Here is a 24,706-nt window from a genome sequence, read left to right as displayed (position 1 = left end):
CGGAGGTCGCCCGTTCCACCTTCCCGGCCTGCGTGGCGGTTTTAAACAAATGGGGCGAGTTTTGGTTTAGTTTTTTAAACCACTCCATGCCGCTTCTGTCCACCCATCAGTTTGAAATGCGTTCACCACCGTGAGTCGATGGGGCAGCTCGCCTGTGGGTGGGGGGGGAGGGCAAAGCCTTGGGCACTTGCACCTCTTCCAAGACGTCTGGCCGGCGTGGAAGAGTGGAGTCGGGCGCCACTGTGGCTAGGAGATGTTAACTCCCTCACCTGGTATGAAGGAGGTTGTGGGTTCCGATCCCGGACCCTGACGATGCCTGTATTTGGCGAGATGTTAACTCCCTCGCCTGGTATGCAGGAGGTCGTGGGTTCCGATCCCGGACCCTGACGATGCCTGTATTTGGCAAGATGTTAACTCCCTTGCCTAGTATGCAAGAGGTTGTGGGTTCGATCCCGACCCTGACGGCTTCTGTATGTTTGGAGTTTGAATGCTCACCCCATGGTCGATTGGATGTTTCTCCGGGTCCACCGGTTTTCACCCCCCCCCCCCACGCTTTTAAGAGGATTTGGCTGCTATAAATCTCCACACGATGCTAAGTCGCCACTTCGTCGAGCTATCATTTGCGACAGCCAGGTCGCTTCTGAAAAATAGCTACGCAGCTGGCGGGGACCTTACTTGGTAAAATATAAAAAGTTTGGTCAAATCTTTAAACCCCTTCCACTAGAGGGGCCCTCTGCAGCTGTCTCCAATGCTGAAGGCGGCCCTTGCGCCAGCGGTGCCGTGAGCGAGCAATTGCAGGGCTGCGCCTTTACCCATCATACCACGGGCACGCTGTTTAAGGACAGCGTGCCATTTATATTCACCGTAATGACACGTTGTTTACCTGCAGTACACCTATTATAGAACTGTTATTTACGGCTTTGTAAATTCATACACCGACTGGACAAATTGTCTGTTGATTTAATTTAATTGCTTGTCATGCTTTATGCTGGCGAAAAAATAATAATTGTGCAGAGTTTACCTGAGCAGTTCCAGGATTTATAATGACACCCTAATTGCAGTAAGTAGCCTTGAATTTAAATGTGTGTTTGTAGTCAGAGATCATTCGTATTGTTTGTTTATGAGGCATGATTACGGATTCCATTCCTGCTCTCCTTGTGCATGCACGGTCATATTAAAAACAAGATTTAGTTTCTCATCGCATGAAGATATAGATGTCTCTTGACACAAACACTCACGTGGGGCGGTGGGAACATTCAACGGGACATTGTCGTTAAAGGTCCGCACAGGCTCGCTGCTTTCATTTAACTCTCCCGTGCTCTGTGTCCACTCCGGTGGATGCGCGCGATGATTCACGCGACTGCGGTGATGTTATACGAATCATTCGAAGCACATTGAGGGGAATTCCTTTGACTCCTAAAATCACTTTAAACAAACGAGGACACGTTTCAGTTGTGTTTTAAATAACTCAGGCGTGAGTTAAGTGAGTCAGCCAATGCTAGTGGAGTACACTGCCAGAATATGAATTATAGTTGTAAAAAGGGGTGCTGCTTTAAGCGAGTGCAGTATTTTCTGGCACCTGACATCGTTGTTGAATGCAATGCACACGGGGCTTTCGTGTTTTCTCGTCAGCCGTAGGCCTTGCATCGTGTCCTGAGCCAGAGCTCCCAACAAACGGGCTCAAAGTTGGCGACCGTTACCTGGTGAACGACGTCGTGATGTTCCAGTGTGAGCAGGGCTACACGCTGCAGGTCTGTGCCACTCTGAACATTGTTTCAGCACAAATGTAAAACCACAAACTTTCACCACCACCACATTTTCCCCTTTACTTTTGCTCCTCTTCCCTCCCCTATATAAAACCCCTACGCTCGCGCAGTCCCTTACGTGAGTGGGGCAGTGAGCCCAATCTCGTCCCCTTCCCTGAACCCAGGAGCACCGAGTTCCGCGGAATTTCTGAACCCTTCCCCCCCCTCCACCTCCCTTATGACAGTTCATACTTTATACCGGCCTCTTGTAAAAAACAATCCTTAATACACAAACAAGACTCAAGTCACAAGCAGTGGAAGGGGAATATTGCAAGGACATGAAGGACGACAGCGAAACAACACAAAGACTCCACGCAATTAGAAAGCTCACTCCCCCCGGCGAGTGTTTCCACTCGCGATAAACACCGCTGACACCGCAATAGCGCTCACCCACACACACAGCCCCGCTCGCTCTACTTATTTCACGAAGAAGGACGCCCACACACCATCCAGCAACACACGGCCGGGGGGATAGCTCGCATGTGAACCGTGTGCGCAGCTCAGTGGTGTAGCGATCAACTTAGTGAGATGTTAACTCCCTCGCCTGGTATACAGGAGGTCGTGTGTTTGATCCTGACTCCTGACGCCTGCTGCTGTATATTTGGAGTTTGCGTGTCTCTCTCCCTGTGGTTGCATGGATTTTTCTCCAGGTCCTCCGGTTTTTCCCTCCACATTTACAATCAACATGCGTTTAGAGTATTTGGCTGTTATAAATTTCCACAGGATAAGCCACTTCATTGAGCTATCGTTTGTGAGAGCCAGGTCCCTTCTGAAAAAGAGCTACATTGCTCAGTGGGCCTTACCTGGTCAAATAAAAAAGAGCTTAACTAGTTTAGTTTTAGAGTGGGTGGTCGGTGTGCAGACCAGAGGTGCCCAGGCAAGGGGTGAGCACGAGGAGGGGGGGGGACGCAAAATCTGAATATTTACTAAATACTGGAGAAATCCGATGAGCTACAAAGCAATTTTTCAGAGATGTCCAGTAGGATAACTGGGCATGGGGCCCTGCAGTGCGAGGAATGCCATGGGCGGGGCCCCATGCCAACTACGCTCGGCCACTGATCCAACTCCGCCACAGCAACCGCGACACTAATAGCTCTCTCTGTGTCCGATGCTTGCCACACCGTTCCCATTTCCGATGAAGTACGTGTACGACACTGTACGTGTGCATCATTTGAACGGAACCGGAAGAAAAACTGAAATAAAATTAACTTCATCGGTACCAAAACTCCCCCCCGCAAGGCTATGCGTGAGGGCATGTGGCGCAGTTTGGTGCCAGCTATCGTAGAACTATCAGGTCATGTCGCTACAGTTCTCTGCGGTGAGTACAATGTCTTTTAAAAACAGCGGCGTCACACCTCTCGAAATAAAATTAACGCTCACCGCTTGCGCATTCCAAGATTCAGTGGTGAGCGGGACACCACCTGACCTGCAACTTGCAGACATCTCGGAACGGGAAAGGGTTAATGGAGCATCCTAGGTTTTCACACGTGCCGATTCTGTGCGACCAACACAAACTCGCATGCAGGCACCCGGTTCGCAGGCTCGGCAGTATTTTTTGCACTAAAACGTGAGACCCTCGATCTGACGATTGTCGACTGCCACGCTGCCCTGGGCGTGCTCTTTGTAAGGTGCCCCCGGCGCTGTTCACTCGCGCTGCGCTCTAAATATCGCTCGCAACCTCACGTGAGCCACGACCCAGGGAGTCGAGGTCAGGTGACGAGTTGCAGAATGCAGCCCCCGTACCTCCGATTAGCACAGTTGGCTACGTATTGTGCGAAAGAAGTTCAACGTACATACATCCGATGATAATGCTATACTCTGCTAATTTACGTATTTTTGTTTTCACACATTTGCTAATATATCGTTCACGTTGTTTGTGATATTTTTTTTATTACGCTACAAATACCCCATTATAAATGCGTGCGCAAAGCTATGGGCAAAAGTAGCTTTGCGAACGTACATACATACGTGCCAACCGCTGCACCACTGCTCTACCCCTGTGTCAATAAGTATTATAACTTCTTAGCATAGTGTATTGTCTATGTTTGCTGCCGGCGTAGTGCACTGCTGTGTCTAATCCCCGTCCCTCTCCTCCCAGGGACCCACGCATGCCACGTGTATGCCCGGTCCTGTGCGACGCTGGAATTTTCCACCTCCTCTCTGCATCGGTGAGTTTCAAAGTATTAAAATACCATTCATTACCAATCCGTATCATCTCCGTTATTATCATTTGCATACATATACATTTATTAATTTAAAACATAAAACATATTGCGGCGTGGGTCTGCTGTTCAAGTGTAAATTAAATTCTGTCATATGCGTTTAGTGTATCCTATTTATTGTTTATTTAAACATTTAATATTGTAATTCGCACTATTTTGTGGAATATTGAATTCTGTGGTACACTGCTGAGGCCTGGCATCATGTTTAACCTCGCACCGAGCTGTACCAATGACAGTGACGTCGTGGATTTTGTGCCACTCCTATTCCCGCTCACGGAAAACACCAGTGACGATTATCTGAACCAGTCCTGGGCCTTCTCCCCCAGGTCGACTCAGCCTCAAATGAGTACCTGGTGTAGTGTGTAAACATCGCGACTGGGGAGACAAAGGCGGCCGGGCGTGTTTGTTGGCCACCCACCCCCTCGTCTGCTGTGCCGGCCTTCATAGGTGCTTGCGAACAGCACTTGCCTCAACAGTCTGTTAAAGGCTATAATGGGGATCTTTGTCTTTGCTACTCACTTCGATTCCCGCTCACAGCAAACACCAGTGACGATTATCTGAACCGGTCCTGGGCCTCCACTAGGTCGACCCTCAATTGAGTACCTGGTGCGGTGCGTTAAATCATCGCCACTGGGGAGACAAAGTTGGCCGGGCGTGGTGCTGGCCACCCACCCTCGCGTGTGCCGTGCCGGCCTTCATAGATGCTGCTCGCTCACTTGGCCCCAAAAGTTTGTTAAGGCTACACGGGGGATCTTTGTCTTTGTGTCACTCACTAGCAAGTGGGGTTCCCTTTAGTAGAGCGAACCAACGGTGTGTTTCGCTGGCCACTTCGAACACGGGCTCAACAATGGCCAGTTACCACAGACTATTCGCCGGCGCTCGTGCAACGTACCCGCGAACGGAACTCAGCGTTGCGTGAAGCGCACGACGGACCGCGGACGCCAACGGAGCGCGCGGAGGCCGTTGCAGGAAGCCAAGGAGAACTCCCTTAGTGCAGCTCCACTTGTTTCCAGATCCTGCAGGGAGCCTGTGTCCCATCAGCTGAGAGCCCATCTACTCCTCATTGCTTTAACCAACAAGCAACTGCAATTGCTGCGCATGCACACAAAACAAAGACAACGATCCCCCGTGTATAGCCTTTAACAGGCTATTGGGAGCAAATGCTGTTAGCGAGCACCTATGAAGGCCAACATGGCACACGAGGGGGTTGGTGGCAAACACCACACCGGGCCGCCTTTGTCTCCCTAGTGGCGGTGTTTACACGCCGCTCAAGGTACTTATTTGAGGCTGAGTCAGCCTAGGGGAGGCCCAAGACCAGTTCAGATAATCGTCACTGCTATTGGCTGTGACCGGGAATCGACTTCGGATCGCCGGATTCGTAGCGCAGCGCGCTAACCCCTACACCAGCGCTCCCCTATAGGCACACAGACACGCACACATACGCACTTGATCCAACAGAATGAATGCACACTTACACCATAATCAGTCAAACGTGATTAGATATTTAAAAAAGCAATGCACACCCTTTTATGAATCCGCTGATGGCAATCACAAAATGAGAGGGTTTAGCTGATGAGACCTGTAATTTACCTACCCCTTGCATTGTGTGTCAGCGGAAATTGTCCACGTTACATGAGCAATGAAAAAAAAATAGCATTAACAGCATCAACATCACAGAGGAGGTGGGGGGAGCGACAAATGAAACGTAACATTGCGTGATAAATGTGTGCGATGAAGGGCCTGTTGACTGTAATACAGCGAGCTAGTGGAGAGCTCCATTTTTCTCCGGCCAGATCATTTGAGGACAACCTTTATGCAATTCCACCTCCTGTGCTGTGACTGATGACATTTCTGGACACCGTGTGCGTGTGCCCGGGAGAGGATTTCTTGGAACCTGTGATTAGGCCACAAAAGAAATGGCAATGAGTTATGATGGCGCTTATTCCATTCCTTCCCGGACATTGTGGAAATGTAGCTTATTCCCAGACGGGTCGCGCAGGATCTGAGCGGAAAGCCAAAAATACATCACACTGGGCACTGCGTGGTGTTTGGTGGAAGAGAGAACGGGAGCATTTTTGAAGAGGAATTTCACATTATATGAATGGCGTGTTCCAAAGCTATTACCTCAAATGAATGACAACCCACTAAATGCCGTGATCCTTAGGACGAGATAACAGAACGACTAGTCGGGAGGAAAGCGAGTGGAAGGAAATGTCTGCTGCTGTTGGGAGTTTCAAGGCTTTTCTGGTGGTGCGTCGCAGGAATAAACGATTCAAATTGTGTGCGCCGGTGAGTTTGTCTGCAAGCGGTCGACAGTGTTTGAGTGGACGACTAATGCGGTGGCGTGTGTGCGGCGTGTGTGTGGTGTGTGTGCGGTGTGTATGTGTGGTGTGTGTCTGGCATATTTGTGTGGTGTGTGTCTGGCGTGTGTGCGGTGTGTGTGTGGCGTGTGTCTTGCATGTGTGCGGCGTGTATGTGGCTGGCGTGTGTGTGGCGTGTGTTGCCTGGCATGACTCACGCAGCTCAGTGTGGCGGAGTGCTCACCGAGCTGACCGGAGTTATTCTAAGTCCGGGATTTCCGGGAAACTACCCCAGCAACCTGGACTGCACCTGGAAGGTTCTCCTGCCCATGGGATATGGTGAGATCGCGATTGGTACATTCACGTTGTTAATTACGCTCTCGTCAAGGAGCATAAACCATTGCGCAAAACTCCGGTCATCCTCGCAGCAGCAGCGGCTTTTGGCTGCTAGCCATCGAACAAAGACGGTCACCGCATCGTGCGCTTTCGGATGTGCTTCTGCGGCCGTCTGGAACGCTCTTCCGATATCAAGAAGCCACTGGAGATCTGCACTTTTAAATCATCTCGATTAACAAACTGATTTACTTTAGAACTGGTTTTTGTGTTTGGTTTGTTGTACTTCCCCCGCACCTCCAATTAGCGTGGTCGGCCACGTATGGTGCGAAAGAAGTTCCAACGTACATAGTACGTCATTATTGACATTAGAAGGTCAAGGTGCAGCCCCGCAATTTCTCACACCAACATTGACGGAAGGGCCTCCGGGAACCCCCATAGAGGGTTTGGTGGCCAACTCTTGAACATTGGTCAGACGTCTATGGAAGAGGTGGCAATAACCCACACTCTACCCCACCGCACATGACCCGTAACTGTGGTTGTGCTCAAATAAACCGCTGGTTGGCAGACGCGCCCATTGTTCAAACTGCCGTGCTGAGAGATCGAAGCAGCGACCTTCTCATTGCGCTGACCCTTACACCGCAGCAGCATCCACATTCAAAAATTACCCCTGGCTTATTACGTAGGTGATGCAATGTCTCTCTTTTTGATTCATGCAAACGCATGGTTGTTTTTTTATTCCAAAAGATAATTAAAAAGCGCGTACGTGGGTACCATGGTAGAAACCCTTTTGTGAATCAAGGATGCTCGCTTGATTGGTCCACCTCTTAATCATTCATTATTTAAGTTCCCTCTGTTGGCGGTGAGCGGCGTTACACGTGACATGCGGGTGCCTTGGAGGATCTGTAAACCCGCCTTGTCCGCGTAGCACAGTCTCCACTGTGCAGGATCATGGCCACGCATATAAATTAAACATTCAAAAAGGCCTTCTCAAACATAAACACGGCCAGAACCTCGATTATCCGGGGTAATTGGAGTGTGTGAGACGGGAGGGGCCCTGCTTCCTGCCATAAGAATTGGCACAAATAAGAAATCACAAAACACCGAGCGTAAACAAACCGCGCGTGCACACATCGATTAGTTTGCCTCGCATTTCGCAGGTGCTTACTTCGCGTTTGTGAACTTCTCGACGGAGCCGCTGCACGACTTCGTGGAGATCCTGAGCGGGCCCCCAGAGGCGCAAGAGGCCATCGGGCGCTTCAGCGGCGCGCGGCCCCCGGCGCCGGCGCTGAGCACAACGCACGACACGACGGTGCACTTCCAGAGCGACTACTCGCAGAACAAGCAAGGCTTCCGACTCTCCTTCCAGGGTAAGGGCATGGGGGTCCCCCCGCCAACGCTTCTCTTGCGACGGTCGTATGTCTGTAGAACGCCTCTTGACGACGGTAATTGGTTCCACGAAAGCGGTCGTTAAGTGATTTGGTCGTTAGGCGTGGAAAGGTTTCCGCTTCAAAGCACGGCAGACACCGAATGTAAACAATGCCCCCCAATGCTCACGAATGGACGTAGCTGATTGGACGAGGCCTCGTTTCCAGTCCACGTGGCGTAAAGCCGTTTAAATACGGGCAAAACATAAATTTTTGTTTATTTGTTTGTGTTTCTCCCTTGTCATGGGACTTTTTAGGATGAACGATGATAATAATATGACCAAACCAATAAGGTCAGAATTGGTCTGTAATAAGGTTGGCACTAATGAAGATTTTTTTTGGTTAGATCGCGTAAATATATAAATGTCTCGATAAACCCGCCCCCACCCAAAACAGCCAATTAGTAAGGTTTGTCACGTAAACAGAACATGCCAATTTGTCACTAGTACAGCACACCGGTGTGTTGGAGAGCAAAGCCACAACATTTACAATCCGAGTACGATGTTTTGCCAGTAATTACAACTAGCTTCATCAGGTGACAGCCAGAATTTGTGGAGAAATCCACCTGTTTCGTTCCTTAAATAAAGGGGTAGATGTGGGAAGGGGGGGATTAATGAATGCATATGAATGACTATGATTATTCATTGCCCTTTGGGTTAATTATATGGTACTCAACGTACATTATGCATGCACATTATGCAAGCCCATTGTTCTAGTACCACCTGTCGATTATGTATACTAAAATAGCCATACCAACAGTAATCCCTATTGAAGTATGGTGACCTGTATAGGCATGCATTTAAACATTGTATTATTTGATGACTCGGCTAAATATTTTTTGTTTCTCTCAATTTAGATAGATGATCTCATTAGTCTTGGCCAGGAGTAACTAGTTTTGCACAGAACTTCAACATTATCGAAATAAATTGAGTGTCCTTATTGGCACGTGTGTTCTGCCACTGCCGACAGTTGCATTTTGGAGTATTTAATATTTATTATTTGTTTCTTTCGGTTAAGTCACGTCTAAAGATAAAATAATAAATTAAATTAAATTATAGAATACGACGTTTCGATTGCAACACAAGCAATCATCATCAGGTATAATGAAATAGCGACATAAAATCTAACCAGAAAACTATAGACAGACATATTAGCAGACAGATATCACCAAGATACATAGCGAGAGCAACACAGGTAACAGAGAGGGGTGATCGTCTCTGTGTGGTGGCCTTAAATAGACAGAGGCGGGGGGGCGGAGGCAGAGAGAGGGAGGAGGGTTAGAGAAAAAATTAGCATATCAATGAGTGGTCAACAGACGTGGTGCTGCGAATGCGATGGCACGGCAAGCAAGCCTGAAAATCAGGAGGACACACTAAAATTAAATAACCTAGTAAAATATCGAAATGTAATGTAATACAACACAGAGGGTCGGTCAACACACAATTAACGCATAGCCTGGTTGATTACGTATTTCAAAGATTGCTAAGTTAGAATTTAAGTGTGAACAATTTATTTGGTGTTATTTTAGTCTCGTGATGACCATTCAGCCTGTTTGCCCAACATAACAGTTACCACACGTGCAGTTAATCCTGTACACACCTTCTGTTGATAGCTTCGGTAATACATCTGTTGTACCAGATATTAAATTCTGTATTTTATGTACCATGCCAAATCTGATTCGGATGTTTTGTTTTTCGGAACATCTGGCTAGTTTATCAGTTACTCCCGCAATGTGTACGGCATTTTAATCGTTTTAATTGCTTGGTCATTTTCAACGCTCGTGTTATTTGATCTGGTTTTGGCATTCAATGCCGTGTTGATTTGTGCATACTTGTAACAGTTCAATTGCAGCGCTTCTTTAAGATGTTTAATTTCACTTCTCAGACTATCATCATCTGACACTTTCTTAGCCTGATGTATGAGTATCTTCATGAGAGCGGATTTCTGTGCAAGGTGATGGTGTGACTGCAAAAATAACGCATTCATGAATCCCCCCAACTTCACGCAAGAAGAGCACAGAAGTGATGTCATCACATCTACCCCTCTATTTACAGATGGGATTAGGTCACGGATTTTGTGTACTGTGTTGAATAGAACCTGGATCTTGTGTTTGTTCAAGATTTTTGAAATATTTTGGTAACCCTTGCTATGTATGGCAAGGTGATAGTTTTGATTGGGTCCTCAGATGGTTTTCTACCCATGGTTGGGGATACAAATTTGCGAATTGTGCAGTCCGAATATCCATTCATCTTGAGGGCTTGGGGTACGTGCTCCAGTTCACTGGATAGGTGGTGCTGGTCGGAGATGCAATGGGCACTATGGTATAGTGTTTTGATGAGGGAATTCTTCTGGGCTGGATGGTGGTGGGAATCAGGCTTTAGATAGGAGTCTGTGTGGGTGGCTTTCCTGTAGACAGAGTGTCCCAACGAGTCATCAGGTCTCTTCTCAATCAAAACATCCAGGAATGGTAGCTTGCCATCATTTTCCACTTCCATGGTGAATTTGATAGATGGGTGTATGGAATTGATGTGGTTGAAAAATTGGTTCAGTGCTGACAGGCCATGTGGCCAGATGACGAACGTGTCATCTACGTATCTCTTCCACAAGGAAGGACGTAGAGTGAATATCTGGATGGCATGTCTAAAATTTATCCATGAAAACATTCGCTATCACTGGCGATAAAAGAGAACCCATTGGGGTACCCTCATTTTGCCTGTAGAATGTACCATTACAGGTGAAGTAAGTGTTGGTAAGGCAGTGCCTCACCAAAGTTGGTACATCAGGATTCAGTCCCTGTTGGACCAAGTCTTCAATGATTGCAATGGTGTCAGGTACAGGTACCTTGGTGAACAGGGAGACTACATCGACACTGACAAGCAAATTATCTGGAGACATTGAGATGTCCTTGATTATAGAAACCAAGTGAGCTGAGTTAAATACAGCTGAGGTGGTCTTGCCCGTGAAAAGAAATCGGGCCACTTTGTAGGTGGGTGAGTTAATGGTGGAGACGATAGGACAGAGCGGGGTACCTTCTTTATGGATTTTTGGAAGGCCATACAAGATGGGTGGTCTAGTAGCCGAAGGTTTTAGAGAGAGCTGCTTGGTCGGTTCGATTAGAGAAGTCGAATTAGTGATGATATTGTTGGTTTTCGTGGTCAGGCGGTTGGTAGGATCTCTATTGATTTTGGTATAGCTGCCATAATTAAGAAGGTCCTGAATTTTGTTGTTGTAAGTGGTTTATCCATGATGACAGTGGCATTGCCCTTGTCGGCTGAGAGGATGACAATGTCATCTCTCTTTTTCAATTGAGCGAGTTCAAAACGCTCGTCCTTGCTGATGTTGCTAACGGGTTTCTTAGCGATTTTGAGAATAGCAGCGATTAAAGATCTTGCAACGTCTGCCGGGATGTGTCCCAAACCTTTGAGGGCTATGGCTGCCTGGGCAATGATATCATTCACTGGGATGTGTTTAGGGGTGACTGTGAAATTCAACCCTTTAGCTAGTGTAATACCGTTGATGACTCTTGGACGCCGGGGTTGAGGCACACGTATTTATTCCGCAACAGTTGTCACAACCGCGGACATACAACACTGGAGGGGGTATCGGCCCCCTCACCCGGCTAGCTGGGAATACACTGCTAGCTATCTCTGACCTACCTCCTAGTCCTCCACTAACGGGCTAGGGGAGGCTGTCTGGCCCAACACTGGTAAGTCGGGCTACGGTACCCGGAGTCCCAGAGCACTAGCTCTGGTTCTCGGGACCACGCCGCTGGCTCGGTCCTGCGCGGCCCTGACAAGGGCGGCGTCCCAGGGGAGTCCAGGGCTCTAGCTAGACGATCTTCGGTCTTCACTGGTTTAGCTTTAACATTCTGCCCCGAGCCCTCTGACACATCCCCCTTTATACTCAACCCCCGCTGAGGGGTGGGGCCCCGGGCTGCCTGGTGCGGACGTCGTTGAGAGCACCCCCCCCCGTGCACTCACGTAGCCCCGTCCACTGTGTTTGTTTCCCATAAGCTGCCATGCATAACGGCTCTCTCTCTAACACCCCTACATCACCCCCCCCCCCCCCCGCATAGCTTACGGCCGTCCCGGCTGCCAACATACAAAAAAAACGACAATAAAAGCGCATTTACCCCCTGACCGCGCGTGTGCCTCACTATTTTTCAACAATAACAAGAACAACACAACAAGAACGCAACAGCAAGAAGAGAAAACAACCCGACGCACCCCCCCGATTAAATACGAATTCCGTAAAACAGTCTATACACAATTTGCAGGGAACCCACCACACACACAACACGCAATGAACACAACCTATGTACACATCTTCCGGCCTCACAACAGTCTGCGCATTTTAGCGCGTGTCCGTGCAGCGGGCCCCTCACACGGGGTAACCCCGGGTGGTGGACCGTCAGGTGGCAACTGTCCGTCTCGGAGTGAGTCCTCATCCGACGCCGCGTGACCCTTGGCATCCCCAGGAGGGGTGATCGGGCGTGAGCCCGTCATTCCTGATACACCTGGAGGTGGCACAGCCGGCAAGGCATTAGGTGAGCGCGACGGAGACGGTCCCAGTGAGTCGGTCGACCCCCCACATGTTTGGCCACGTGTGTGTGAAGTGGGGATGTATACCGCAACGAAGGGTTTTAATCTAGAGGGGTGGACGAACCACCGCCGCTTCCCCCATTTGATGCGCACGCACTGCGGTCGCAAAACGTCGACCACCTCCACAGGGCCCCGCCATGGCCGCACCAGCTTAGAGGAGGTTGCGAGTGGCACCTGGGGACAGTGCAGCCATGCCTTGTCCCCCGGCTTCCACTGCAGCATGTGCGCCCGACCCAGTCTGAGCCGCTCATTCGCTTTCTGACGGAGGTCAGAGTTTTGCATGGCAGCATCCCGTGCCTCTGTCAATTTGGCCAAATTAAATTTTACATGGTCAGCCAATTTAGTTTTTCCCTGAGGCGCGGGGATCTGCAGCTGGGCACGAACAGGCGGGTCAGGTTCGCGGCCGTACATGAGGTAGAAGGGTGAAAATCCCGTAGCTGCGTGGGGGGCCATCCGGTACGCCGCCAATACCCCTTGAATTTGCAAGTCCCAATCGGTCTGTGAGTCCGACACCTGCTGTGACAACATTGACGCGATGGTCCGATGCAGACGCTCGACCATCCCGTCAGTCTGCGGGTGATACGGGAAGGTACGAATTTTCTTCGTGCCCAGGAGCTCACAGACTTCTTTGAGCAATTTACCGGAAAAATTTTTGCCCTGGTCGGTCAGCAGCCGCTCCGGAGCACCTTTGTCCAGGACATAACCCTGAACAAAGGCCTCCACGATGGCTGCTGCCGACTGGTTGGCAAGGGGCCAGGCCATAGGCCAGCGTGTAAAATACTCCACACCAGTTAACAAATATCTATTGCCCCTGGGTGTGGCGGGGAATGGGCCCAAAATATCCAGCGCGACGAGTTCGTTAACTCTGGACACTTTGATTGACTGCAAGGGTGGGTTAGACACACGTGCTGGCGGTTTTTGTTGCGCGCACCGAGGGCATGACCCCAGTAAATCCCCGACATCCTTCGTCATGCCTGGCCAAAAATAATCGAGTTGGAGTAAGGCGAGGGTCTTTTGGGTCCCCAGGTGTAGGAGGCGCTCATGTGCGGCCCACACCGCCTTGCCCCGCAACCCGGAAGGGCCCACCAGCCGATGTCGATGGGATTTTCCGTCCCAGTGCATCAGCAGACCATGCACCAATTCCCATGCGTCGGCATCACCCCTGCCCTGCCCAGCACAGCCGACGCGACGACGCAACCCGAGGAGAGAGGTATCCTCCATCTGGAGGCGCCCCCATTCATTGACGGGCATCCCCAACAGGGAATCTTTTCCCTGTTGTGCGATTGAATTTGGAACCAATGTTTCGTCGTGGCCGGCGGCCGCCAGGACCAGAACCGGTATGTCCCCTGCTGGCCTGCAACGTCCCGACCCCAGGAGGCATGCACATTCGGAGGTGGTTGGCATGCGCAACAGAGCGTCAGCATTTGTGTGGCGAACGCCCTTATGGTAGGTGGTTTCAAAATCAAAATCCTGGAGGATCTCCAACCATCGGGACAATTGTCCCGATGGCTGTTGAACTCGCAGGGCGTACTGCAGTGCCGCATGATCTGTGCGGACGGTGAAATGCCGACCGTACAGATATGGGCGATACTGTTGGATGAAATAGACAATTGCCAACAGTTCCCGACGGGTGACACAATATCTTTGCTCCGCCGGAGACAACACCCGACTGCCGTACGCAACCACCCGTTCAACGCCGTCGACCACCTGGGAAAGCACGCCCCCAATACCTGTGTTGCTCGCATCGGTGTCGAGCAAAAAAGGCTTAGAAAAATCGGGGTAACTCAAGGGAGGAGCTTTTACCAGGGCGTCCCGAAGGGAGCAGAAAGCAGCCTCCTCCTCCTGACCCCAGTGGAACTGAACCCCTTTTGATGTTAAAGCGTGTAGGGGTTTCGCAATCGTCGCAAAATCTGCGACGAAACGTCGGTAATACGACGCGAAGCCAATAAAACTCCTGACCTCTCCCACCGAGGTGGGAGTCGGCCAGGAGCTGACGCACTGCGTTTTGGTGGGATCGGTAGCAATACCTGAGCGCCCCACAATGTGTCCCAAATAACGCACCGAATCGCGTAACAGATGACATTTTTGGGGTTTGAATTTCAAATTAGCAGCCCGCATCTTTAGGAAAACCGCCCGCAACCTCTGGAGATGTTCGTCAAAAGTTTTACTAAAGACGATAACGTCATCCAAATAAATCAGGCACGAATCCCATTGCAATCCAGCCAAAACCAATTCCATCAAACGCTGGAAAGTTGCCGGCGCTGAGTGGAGTCCCATCGGCAACCGGTTGAATTGGAACAGGCCGTGCGGTGTACGGAAAGCAGTTTTAGGCTTTGAATCATCGTCCAGAGGAAGCTGCCAGAATCCCGAAAGTAAATCCAATGTGGAGAAGAATCGCGCTCCCGCCAAGGCGTCCAGCGATTCGTCCATCCGTGGGAGCGGGTATGCGTCGGCAACCGAAATTTTGTTAAGGCGCCGAAAATCAACGCAAAACCGCAACGAGCCATCCTGCTTTTTAACCAGGACGATCGCGCTCCCCAAGGGCTGGTGGAAGGAGAAATGATGTCGGCGGCTAACATGTCATCAATAGCCGATTTGACATGGTCCTTTTCGGCGGGACTTAACCGAAACGGATTCTGGCGTATTGGCGCGCTGTCACCCGTATCAATATGGTGACGCAGCAGATGAGTGCAACCCAAATCGTATTTGTCCCGACTGAAAACGTCGGAAAATTCCCGCAGTAGCGTTTTAAGCTGTTGACGCTCTGAGTTTGACAGGTCCGTCGATCCCGCACAAAGCGCCTCGAGCCACCCTTCATCGCTGTCCGAATGTGGTCGCGGCGCAGGGACAGCACTCACGTGATTCGCGACGGGTTCCTCACAGGGCACCGGCGTCGCGTGAGCAAGCACGGTCCCCTGCGGGACCACCACCGTCTGCGAGCCCACATTGAGGACCGCGATGAAGGGGTCTCCGTCCCCTCTTACTATGGTATGGGCCGGAAGTAAATGAGGTCCACTAACCCTGGCCCTAGATGGCCCCAGCAGAACCCCTTGGGCCCCAATGCCCTTAGCGAAGGGCCGCCGAAGTTTCAAAGGAACCAACATTTGTGCCCCCGGAGGAACGCGCACCGTTCTATCTACAAACGCCGGCACCGTTGCGAACGCCGTCCGACTCGTACCGGGGGATGGCAGAAACGCCATGCGTCGGCCCGACGGGAGCTCAATGCATCCCTGGTCGATTAATATCCTAATCGGCATTTTGGCCAGGAAGTCCGTCCCCAGCAGGCACGGAACCGCCAGCGAGGAGGAAACAAAAATCGGCCCAGACAATTTAATATCCCCGATACAAATTAGGGCTCGAATCTGTCCGATGATGCCAAGTGAGCCCCCGTTAGCAGCAAAGAATGGCACGTTAACAGGCATCAAAGGACGGCTCTGGGCAGGGAGAATATTGTAAATTAACTCCGAAATAATGGTCGCCGATGCTCCCGTATCGACCAGGATGCGCACCTCGACCCCGTCGATGTGCCCCACAACGGCCGACGACCCCGACGACGCGGCTACAACACGATGGGCCAACACGGACCACTGGCTGGGTTCAATCTGAGTACCCAGAGCGGTGCGTGTTGTTGCGATGGTGCGCGATATTGGCCCCCCAATCGGTGCGGTGTATGAGTGTGTGGTGGGTGTGTGCGTGGGCCAAACATGTGAGGTGCCGCGACTCGCCGGGTTATGATGATGGAGCTTGGGAAGAGAGCCGGCGTCCCGTCGAGGTGTCGTCCCGTGCTGCCGAGGAGAGCGGCACCCCGAGGCGACATGGCCCCGGATGCGGCAGTTGTAGCAGCGTGGGAGCGCTGGTGACGACGACGGATGATCGGGATGGCTCGAGCCGCCCCGGTCCGCCCGTACTCCCGCTCCCTGCCGCTGTTGATGGTCGATGGCGCAGATCTCCTCCGCCGGGAGGGTGGCTGCGGCCACGGTACGCCCGCTCGCCGCCTTGCTGGCCTTGCGTCGTTGCGCGAGCAGGTTTGCGTGGAGGAGTCGTGCTGCTTGGAGGGAGCACATCTCCGCGTCGTCCTGTGCGACGATGACGATCTCCAAGTCGTCCGCCAGCAGGAGTATCTTCTCTGTAACTTTGCCAGTGCCAGGAGGCTTGTGCGGTACGCCAGAGGCGACTCCTTTGCCCCCCGCTGGCGATCGTAGAAGAGTTGGCGACAGTCTGACGGCGGACCGTAAACTGCAGCCAGCACCTGCATCGCCGTCTGCAGCGTAGAGCGCCTCTCCTTCGGTGCCGATGTTAAAGTGGCGAGGGCGTCGCTGTCGAGGAGTGCTGGCAGCGCGCGGAGAGCCTCGGCGTCCGTCCACTTCGCCATCTCCTGGTGAGCGAGGAAGCGCCGCTGGAAGCCGCCCCAGTCGCCTTCCTCGCCCACAAATTCTTTGAGTGGAGGCAGTCGCTGATGTAGCGCAGCGGCTGCCGCAGAAGGTCGCCCTTCCTCGTCCCCCTCACCCGGCTCTGCTTCGGCGCGCACGACCGATGGCATCGCCGGTCGCACCCGTGGTGACGTCCCGTCCGTTGGCGATGACGCGGCAGGTACTGTATGCCCGCCGTTGGACGCGATGCTCAGGCCGGCCACGCCCTCAACTGCAGCTGCGGTGATGGCGGGATTTTCAAACTGGTGTTCCACCGAAATGGCGGGAAGGCGCTGTGGTTGTCGGCTTTCGTCGCCCCGTGGCGGTCCAGCAGCCCCCAGCTGAGTGATGTGGTCCAGCATGCTGGCAGCGGCGTGCAGCAGCTCCATCAGCTTGGCGTGCGCCTGCCTCAGCCCCTCTGCCGACACCTCTCCACCCTCCTGTTGCTGCGGCGTAGCCGTATCTGGCCCCGACTGCTCCGTGCTCTCTTCACCCGTCCCGGGCTCTCCGACTGCAGCGGTGTCCTCCGCCCCCGGTATCCTGACCCGAGCTGACCGGCGCGTGTCCATGTTAATAGATTTTTACTTCTGACACCAGATGTAATACCGTTGATGACTCTTGGACGCCGGGGTTGAGGCACACGTATTTATTCCGCAACAGTTGTCACAACCGCGGACATACAACACTGGAGGGGGTATCGGCCCCCTCACCCGGCTAGCTGGGAATACACTGCTAGCTATCTCTGACCTACCTCCTAGTCCTCCACTAACGGGCTAGGGGAGGCTGTCTGGCCCGACACTGGTAAGTCGGGCTACGGTACCCGGAGTCCCAGAGCACTAGCTCTGGTTCTCGGGACCACGCCGCTGGCTCGGTCCTGCGCGGCCCTGACAAGGGCGGCGTCCCAGGGGAGTCCAGGGCTCTAGCTAGACGATCTTCGGTCTTCACTGGTTTAGCTTTAACATTCTGCCCCGAGCCCTCTGACACATCCCCCTTTATACTCAACCCCCGCTGAGGGGTGGGGCCCCGGGCTGCCTGGTGCGGACGTCGTTGAGAGCACCTCCCCCGTGCACTCACGTAGCCCCGTCCACTGTGTTTGTTTCCCATAAGCTGCCATGCATAACGGCTCTCTCTCTAACACCCCTACACTAGTACCGATTTTAGGCAGTCGGAAATTGGGATGTCTCGGCTCTACATATAAGGACTTGTTTCAGCAGCCTGTTTCTCTCTCCCACCTGAAGACGGTTGCTTGTGTGGCGATCGAAACGTCGTGATCTATTATTATTTTTCTACCTATGTGACTTTACCGAAAGAACCGAAAAGAGTGCGCCTTTTAGCGTCATCTGGTCCAACCCATATGAGACTAGGCTCTAAGGAAAGCTGTCTCGGGTGTGGATCAATCAACTTTAAGGACAGTGCACATTATCAGAGTTATGTTCTTTTGTTTGTATTATGACTGCAGGTATTGCGGTCTATGCAAACATGACTCCTTGTAAAAAGGTGTCAGTTTTGTTGCCAGATAGAAGGGTAAAGAACCAATTATCAAGAACCGAAGAGTATGGATTCCTGCAGTCACGAAAGCTTCAAATCAAGATTCAGATTGTAAATGTTGTGGCTTTGCTCTTCAACACACCAGTGTGTTGTACTAGTAACGAATTGGCATGTTTTGTTTACGTGACAAACCTTACTAATTGACTGTGTTGGGTGGTGGTGGATTTAACGACTCATTTATTTATTTACGCGATCTAACCCAAAAAACCTGTAGTTCTAGTCCGTAGACATTTGTTCAACATCAACGCACAGCGAGGGCTACGTTCTTGAAAATGCTCGCGGATTCAGAAACCTTGTTTACAATGGGGTTACGTTCCTGGTAGTGAACAAACATATGGGGGGAAATAGTAAATGTTTAATAATAACTCCAATAAACCAATGTGTTTTTTTTTATTACCTTTGATCAGTGGTCCTTAACCTGGGGTGCGAGACATGGGCAATTTTTTTTAGAAGGTAAATCATCTAAACGCAAATTGAGCACGGGCACGTTAGTTACAACTACTTTGTTTCATCAAACCCTTTGTATTTATTAACATTATAAAAACAAATGACGATTGAGAACCAAAGCTGCAGTTATGGTTAAGAACCACACTGCCTTTGATGATGATTTGACGACAATGGAGGTTGGTGGTGGTGGTGGTGGCGATCTCACCCAAAAAACCTGTATTATGGATATTGGTCGTAAAAGCCTAAACACACTGATAAAAAAAATTGACAGATACGATATACACTACTATACACTACACATTGGGCTCTATGGAGGCCTGTCGTTAAGCAATTAGTTGTTAACAGGGGTGTTCGTTAACAGGAGTTCTACTATATACTACTATACACTACACTGTACACTACCCTACTATACACTACACTATACACTACACATTGGGCTTAATGGAGGCCTGTTGTTAAGCAATCAGTCATTAACAGGGGTGGTCGTTAACAGAGGTTCAAATATACACTACTATAATCTACACTACTATACACTACACTATACACTACAAATTAGGCTCTATGGAGGCCCGTCGCTAAGCGATCATTAGTTAACAGGGGCGGTCGTCAAGAGAGGTTCTACTGTATGTAAGTACAGTCAGTTCTCCTACAGCGTCGTTTTCGTTGCGCGAATTGACCACCGCCACCGTCTCATGACGGCTACACCTTACGTCCCACCCGTCCGTCTCGATTGGGTATCAGGCAAAAACATGAAAGGCCAAACGTGGGTGCCATGGTGACCAGATGTTAATTACCTCCCCTGATACGCAGGAGGCCGTGGGTTCCATCCCGACCCTGACGCCTGTATATTTGGAGTTTGTGTGTCTCTCTCCCTGTGGTCGCGTGTGCTACTGTGCACAGTACTTCACTACTGTATTCAGTACTGTACTCCTGTATACTGTACTCTCAATGGCCCCAAATGCGTCTCTACAATCAACTTAGAATGCTGTATGACCGACTGGTGACTAAAAGAGATTATTATTTATATCATCGTTAAAATGTATGCTTAGTTTCTTTCTTGAAAATAATCTGAACGAGTATAGATATTAAAACAAGGCAGATCTGAAACACGGTATGACCAATACCTCTGCCGTTGCTGATCATTGTTTTAACGCTGTGGGCTCACACAAAATTGACTTTTCCAAGACTAATGTACTCTGCAAACCCACCGGCTATCATCAGAGATTTGTTCATGAAGCCATCCAAATGTATAAACACAGACACAACTTCAACCGAGAAGATGGGTACAAACTGAGCAATCATTGGAAGGACGTTATTAACCAGGTAAAGTCTTAACTGACTGTGATGTTTCTATCCTACCTGCCTATGTCAGCTGTTATTTCCGACTCTCTCTGTGTCTTTCTTTCTCTCTCTGTGCATCTCTCTCCGATCTCTACTTCAGTGACCTGGGTGCTGCTGCGGGGTCCACTTTCTGCCCCGCCTCCTTCCCACCCTTCTCTCTCCCCCCTACTGCCGAGGCCTATGTAACCTCGTGCCACGGCAGATCTCTCGCCTACTTCAGCAGTTTTTTCTTGCTGTGGTTGTCCCACCTGATGACGATTGCTTCTGTTGCGATCGAAACGTCGTTATTTATTAATTTTCTACCTACGTGACTACCGAAAGAACCAAAGAGTATGAGTATAGATATTGTGTTTAAATATGGAACACGAGTAATTATTCAGTTACCACCCGTGTTATTTATGAAAGTCGAAAACAACACCATAGACGCGCCAATCAAGCAACACAGCCGCTCTGGACTCGGCAGCACAGCCGCTCGGCACGGTGTAACGTGTCCTCGAGCCGCTGCGTCTCACTCCACCCGGCCGTGCGCGATTCACGCGCGTCAAGCTCTCTCAATGCGAGCTCTCCTGCTCCTGGGCACATTGTGTGTATTCCGTGCGCCAACGTTGACGTCCTCTGGGCTTAGCAGCGTCCCTTCAAAACCGGCATTGAACTGCGATCCTAGAGGCGGTCTCTCATCAAGGCTTTCGAGTGCGCAGGTGGTGCAACTGCACCCCAGGGCTCAAGGGTCAGAGTGGGCCGAGGTGACGTCAATAAAAATGGGGGGGGGGGGGGGGGGTACTGGCCAGGGTCCACGTTTAAAATGACAATAAAAGATCGCGTTTAATTTAAGTGTTATTTACATAAACATAAAAATTTAAGCATGCTGCCTGTTGAGTAAGTGCGGGCCTGAAATGTTAATGTTAACGTTTTTGATATTTTGTTACACCCCACTTTTAATTATTTCATTTCAGCCTACCAACTGAGCTCGTGCCCTGACCCGAACCCTTTCCGCAACGGGCTGGTAACGGGCGCCGAGTATACCGTGGGAAGCTCCGTCTCCTTCCGCTGCCTGCCCGGCTACACCCTGGTGGGCCACCCCGTCCTGTCGTGCCGCCACGGACGCAGCCGCAACTGGGACTACCCCATCCCCACCTGCCAAGGTTCGACTCCCTTACAGAGGTCACACGGCACCTCCCCCGTGTGAGCCGCCGGCGTTCTGCGCGCGTGTGCGTGCACTTCAAAGTGTACCTGGCCTGGTACAGGCGCCATGGTGACGTCACCATCACTTAGTGGCGAATGGCGGGTATTGGTATCGGTGCGAGATAACATCGATGCTGACCCTGACGCCTGCTGTATATTTGGAGTTTGCATATCTGTCACTGAATAGTCGCGTGGATTTTCTGCGGGTCTTCCGGAGTTTCCCTCCACATTTAGAATGAACATCACTCGTTTAGAGTATGTGGTTGCAATACATATAAGTCACTTCGATGAGCTATGGTTTGTGGTCAGTTCGCTAAATAGCTCAGTGGGCCTTTCGTGCTAAAATCAAAATGATTTAGTTTAGTGTAGCAGTTAGCACGCTGCGCTATGAAACCGGCGACCCGAGTTTGATTCCTGCTCACGGCCAATGCCCTAGGTCGACTCAGCCTCACATGAGTACCTAGTGCGGTGTGTAAGGCTCTACAGAGGGTGGTGCGGTCAACCCTCGCTAAGGCTCACCAGAGAGAGAAAATTGCTCTAGCTGTGGCATCATCGGGGATTGCTGTGTAAGTCGATGTGTGTTTGTCAGTCAATGTGTGTGTGTTAGTCGATGTGTGTGCATGGCTGCATGTGAGTGTGTAAGTCCTGTGTGTGTGTGTCTATGTGTGTCAGTCGATGTGTGTGTGTACGTCGATGTGTGTGTGAGTCCATATGTGTGTGTGAGTCCAAATATGTAACTAAAAAGCTTGTGCCGGAGGCCCCGGGGGGACAGGCGTCTATGACGTCTCCTGGCCTTAACACCAATTGGCGGAGCCAGGAGATTTAATCTTTACCCTCGGGGCTCCTCCAGAAACAACGAAAAACCACTTCGTGTGGCCACGTGGAATGTTCGAACGCTCACTGCAGAGGAGAGGCTGCCACTCCTCTGTCGGGAGCTGGACCGGTACCGCCTGGATCTCTGTGGCATTCAGAAGGTCCGGTGGACCGGTTCTGGCTCCTGCCACTATGAGGGGTGGACAGTCAGTCCTCTACTCAGGGCAGGAGACTGCCAAACAACAGGGTGTGGCTCTTCTTCTGAACAAAAGAATGAAGGGGGCTTGGGAGCGTGACGTGAGGTGTGGGAAGCTGTAAGCCCCAGGCTACTTTGGGCTCGCCTTCCCATCAACCGGAGGCGAGGAGTGGTGGTCGTGGTTACTTATGCCCCCACCACATCTGTGGAGGGATGCAGGCAAAGCCGATGAGTCAGATGCCTTCTATGACCTCCTGTCACAGGTGCTGGCTAAAGTGGCCACTCAGGATAGAGACATCTTGTTGGGTGACTTCAATGCCCGAGTTGGTCATGATGCTGGCAACTGGTCTGGAGTGTTTGGAGGGCATGGGCCAGATCAGCTCAATAACAAAGGTAGGAGGCTGCTAGATTTGTGTGCAGCCCATGGGCTTGTAATTACCAACACGCTCTTCCGGCATCGGCGCATCCACACAACATCATGGATGCATGCCGGGTCCAAGCAAGAACATCTGCTGGACTACATAGTGACGGACCAGCGGACGCGAGCCCATGTCCTTGACACCAGGACCTACCGTGGAGCTGATCTGCCCTCTGACCATCGACTAGTCATCTGTAAGATGTGCCTGCCATTCTTCCACTCCGTTGGTGGGTGTACACCCAGCACCCCATTCCAACCTAAAGTGGCCTGATCTCAGCTAGCTGATGAAAGTTGCAAGCGAGAATTTCATCATCGCTTGCGGCTGGGGTTGGCATCGTCTCCCACTCCTCCTGATGTCGAGGGTAAATGGGCGAGGTTTAGGACTGTGACTCATGCAGCTGCAATGGCTGCTTTGGGTACCTGGTCCAGACCTCCCCAGAGACCCTGGCTGACAGAGGAGGTGTTCAGGATAGTTGAGAAAAAGCAACAGGCCCACTCTCATCGGCTACAGCATCCCACGTCAGAGAATGAGGAGCCTTACCGCAACCTTCGCTCGGAGGTTCGGAGAGCCGTAAAGGCGCTGCAAGGATGGGTGGTGGTCGCAGGTTGCTGAGGAGATGGAGTCTGCCTCAGTGGCCCGCGATCACGAATCACGATTTAACTCCATCAAAAAAGTAACCTGCAGCGCCACTCCTATTATCATCATTAGGGGAAAAAATGGTGATCCAATCTCCGACCTCCAGGAACAGGTTTGCAGATTTGCTGAGCATTTATGTGAGGTCCTGGGGGAGGGGAAATCCCTCAGCCAGGAAAACATCATGGCAAAAAGTGGGGATAACCCTGCTGAGGCTGCGGTGCCTCAAATATTGGAAGAAGTCAACCCCAGTGAGTAGCAGGCTGAGGTGCCATCTGTTGAGGAAGTACTGAAGGCGACCCGGAGTCTGAGACCAGGAAAGGCACCGGGCAGAGATGATCTCCAAAGCGAAATGCTGAGGGAGGGTGGCGTTTGTGCACAGACTGCCCTATATGACATCATAACAACAGTCTGGATGACTGGATGGGTTCCGCAGGATTGGAAGGATGCCCTCTTTAAGAAGGGGGACCGCACAGACTGTAACAACTACAGGTGCATCTCACTCCTCAGTGTGCCGGGAAAGGTCCTGGCAAGGATTATTCAACATCGCCTTGCTAGGCACGCCATATGTATGTGTAAGTCAATGTGTGTGTGTGAGTCGATATGTGTGTGTAACTCTGTCTGTGTATCTAAAGTCCATGTCTGTGTGTGTGAGTCCATATGTGTATGTGTGTGTAGGCCAATGTGTGTGTGATTCTATGTATGTGTGTGTATACAAACACAGACATAATTTCAACCGTGATGATGGGTACAAACTTAGTAATCATTGGAAAGATGTTATCAACCACGCAAAAAAGACTTAATCACAAATTTTTTTGGACCATCTTATCTGACAGGCACTATTTTACTGTACTTTACCGAGTGTTAACATCCCCAGTTATTTTAACAGTACTCTCTTCATTGTTCAGCCAGCATTGGTATAAACATGGACATTTTCGTTCTTTTGTCTATCATGTGTATCAGACCCCCCCTCCCCCTCTCTCTCCATTGTGTTGGCGTGTGCAGTAATTGGCCGCTTGCGCACAAGCGC

The 24,706-nt window shown here is 51.0% G+C and overlaps 1 protein-coding gene across 4 annotated transcripts in view; it reads left to right on the top strand.

The window, feature by feature from the left end:
- LOC144944586 (CUB and sushi domain-containing protein 1-like) overlaps positions 1 to 24,706 on the top strand; it is a 785,462-nt gene that overhangs the window by 669,237 nt on the left and 91,519 nt on the right. For all 4 annotated transcript variants that reach the window (XM_078872870.1, XM_078872887.1, XM_078872877.1 and 1 more), the window contains exons 38-42: positions 1,633 to 1,751; positions 3,904 to 3,973; positions 6,550 to 6,666; positions 7,821 to 8,030; positions 21,387 to 21,575. In XM_078872870.1, coding sequence (XP_078728996.1) covers positions 1,633 to 1,751; positions 3,904 to 3,973; positions 6,550 to 6,666; positions 7,821 to 8,030; positions 21,387 to 21,575 — 705 coding nt within the window. The remainder of the gene's footprint in view (positions 1 to 1,632; positions 1,752 to 3,903; positions 3,974 to 6,549; positions 6,667 to 7,820; positions 8,031 to 21,386; positions 21,576 to 24,706) is intronic.

Source organism: Lampetra fluviatilis, chromosome 2 (genome assembly GCF_964198595.1).
Source record: "Lampetra fluviatilis chromosome 2, kcLamFluv1.1, whole genome shotgun sequence".
Taxonomy (NCBI): Eukaryota; Metazoa; Chordata; class Hyperoartia; order Petromyzontiformes; family Petromyzontidae; genus Lampetra; species Lampetra fluviatilis.
The sequence above is the reverse complement of the archived record's forward strand: the minus strand, read 5'-3'. Positions and strand labels throughout refer to the sequence as shown.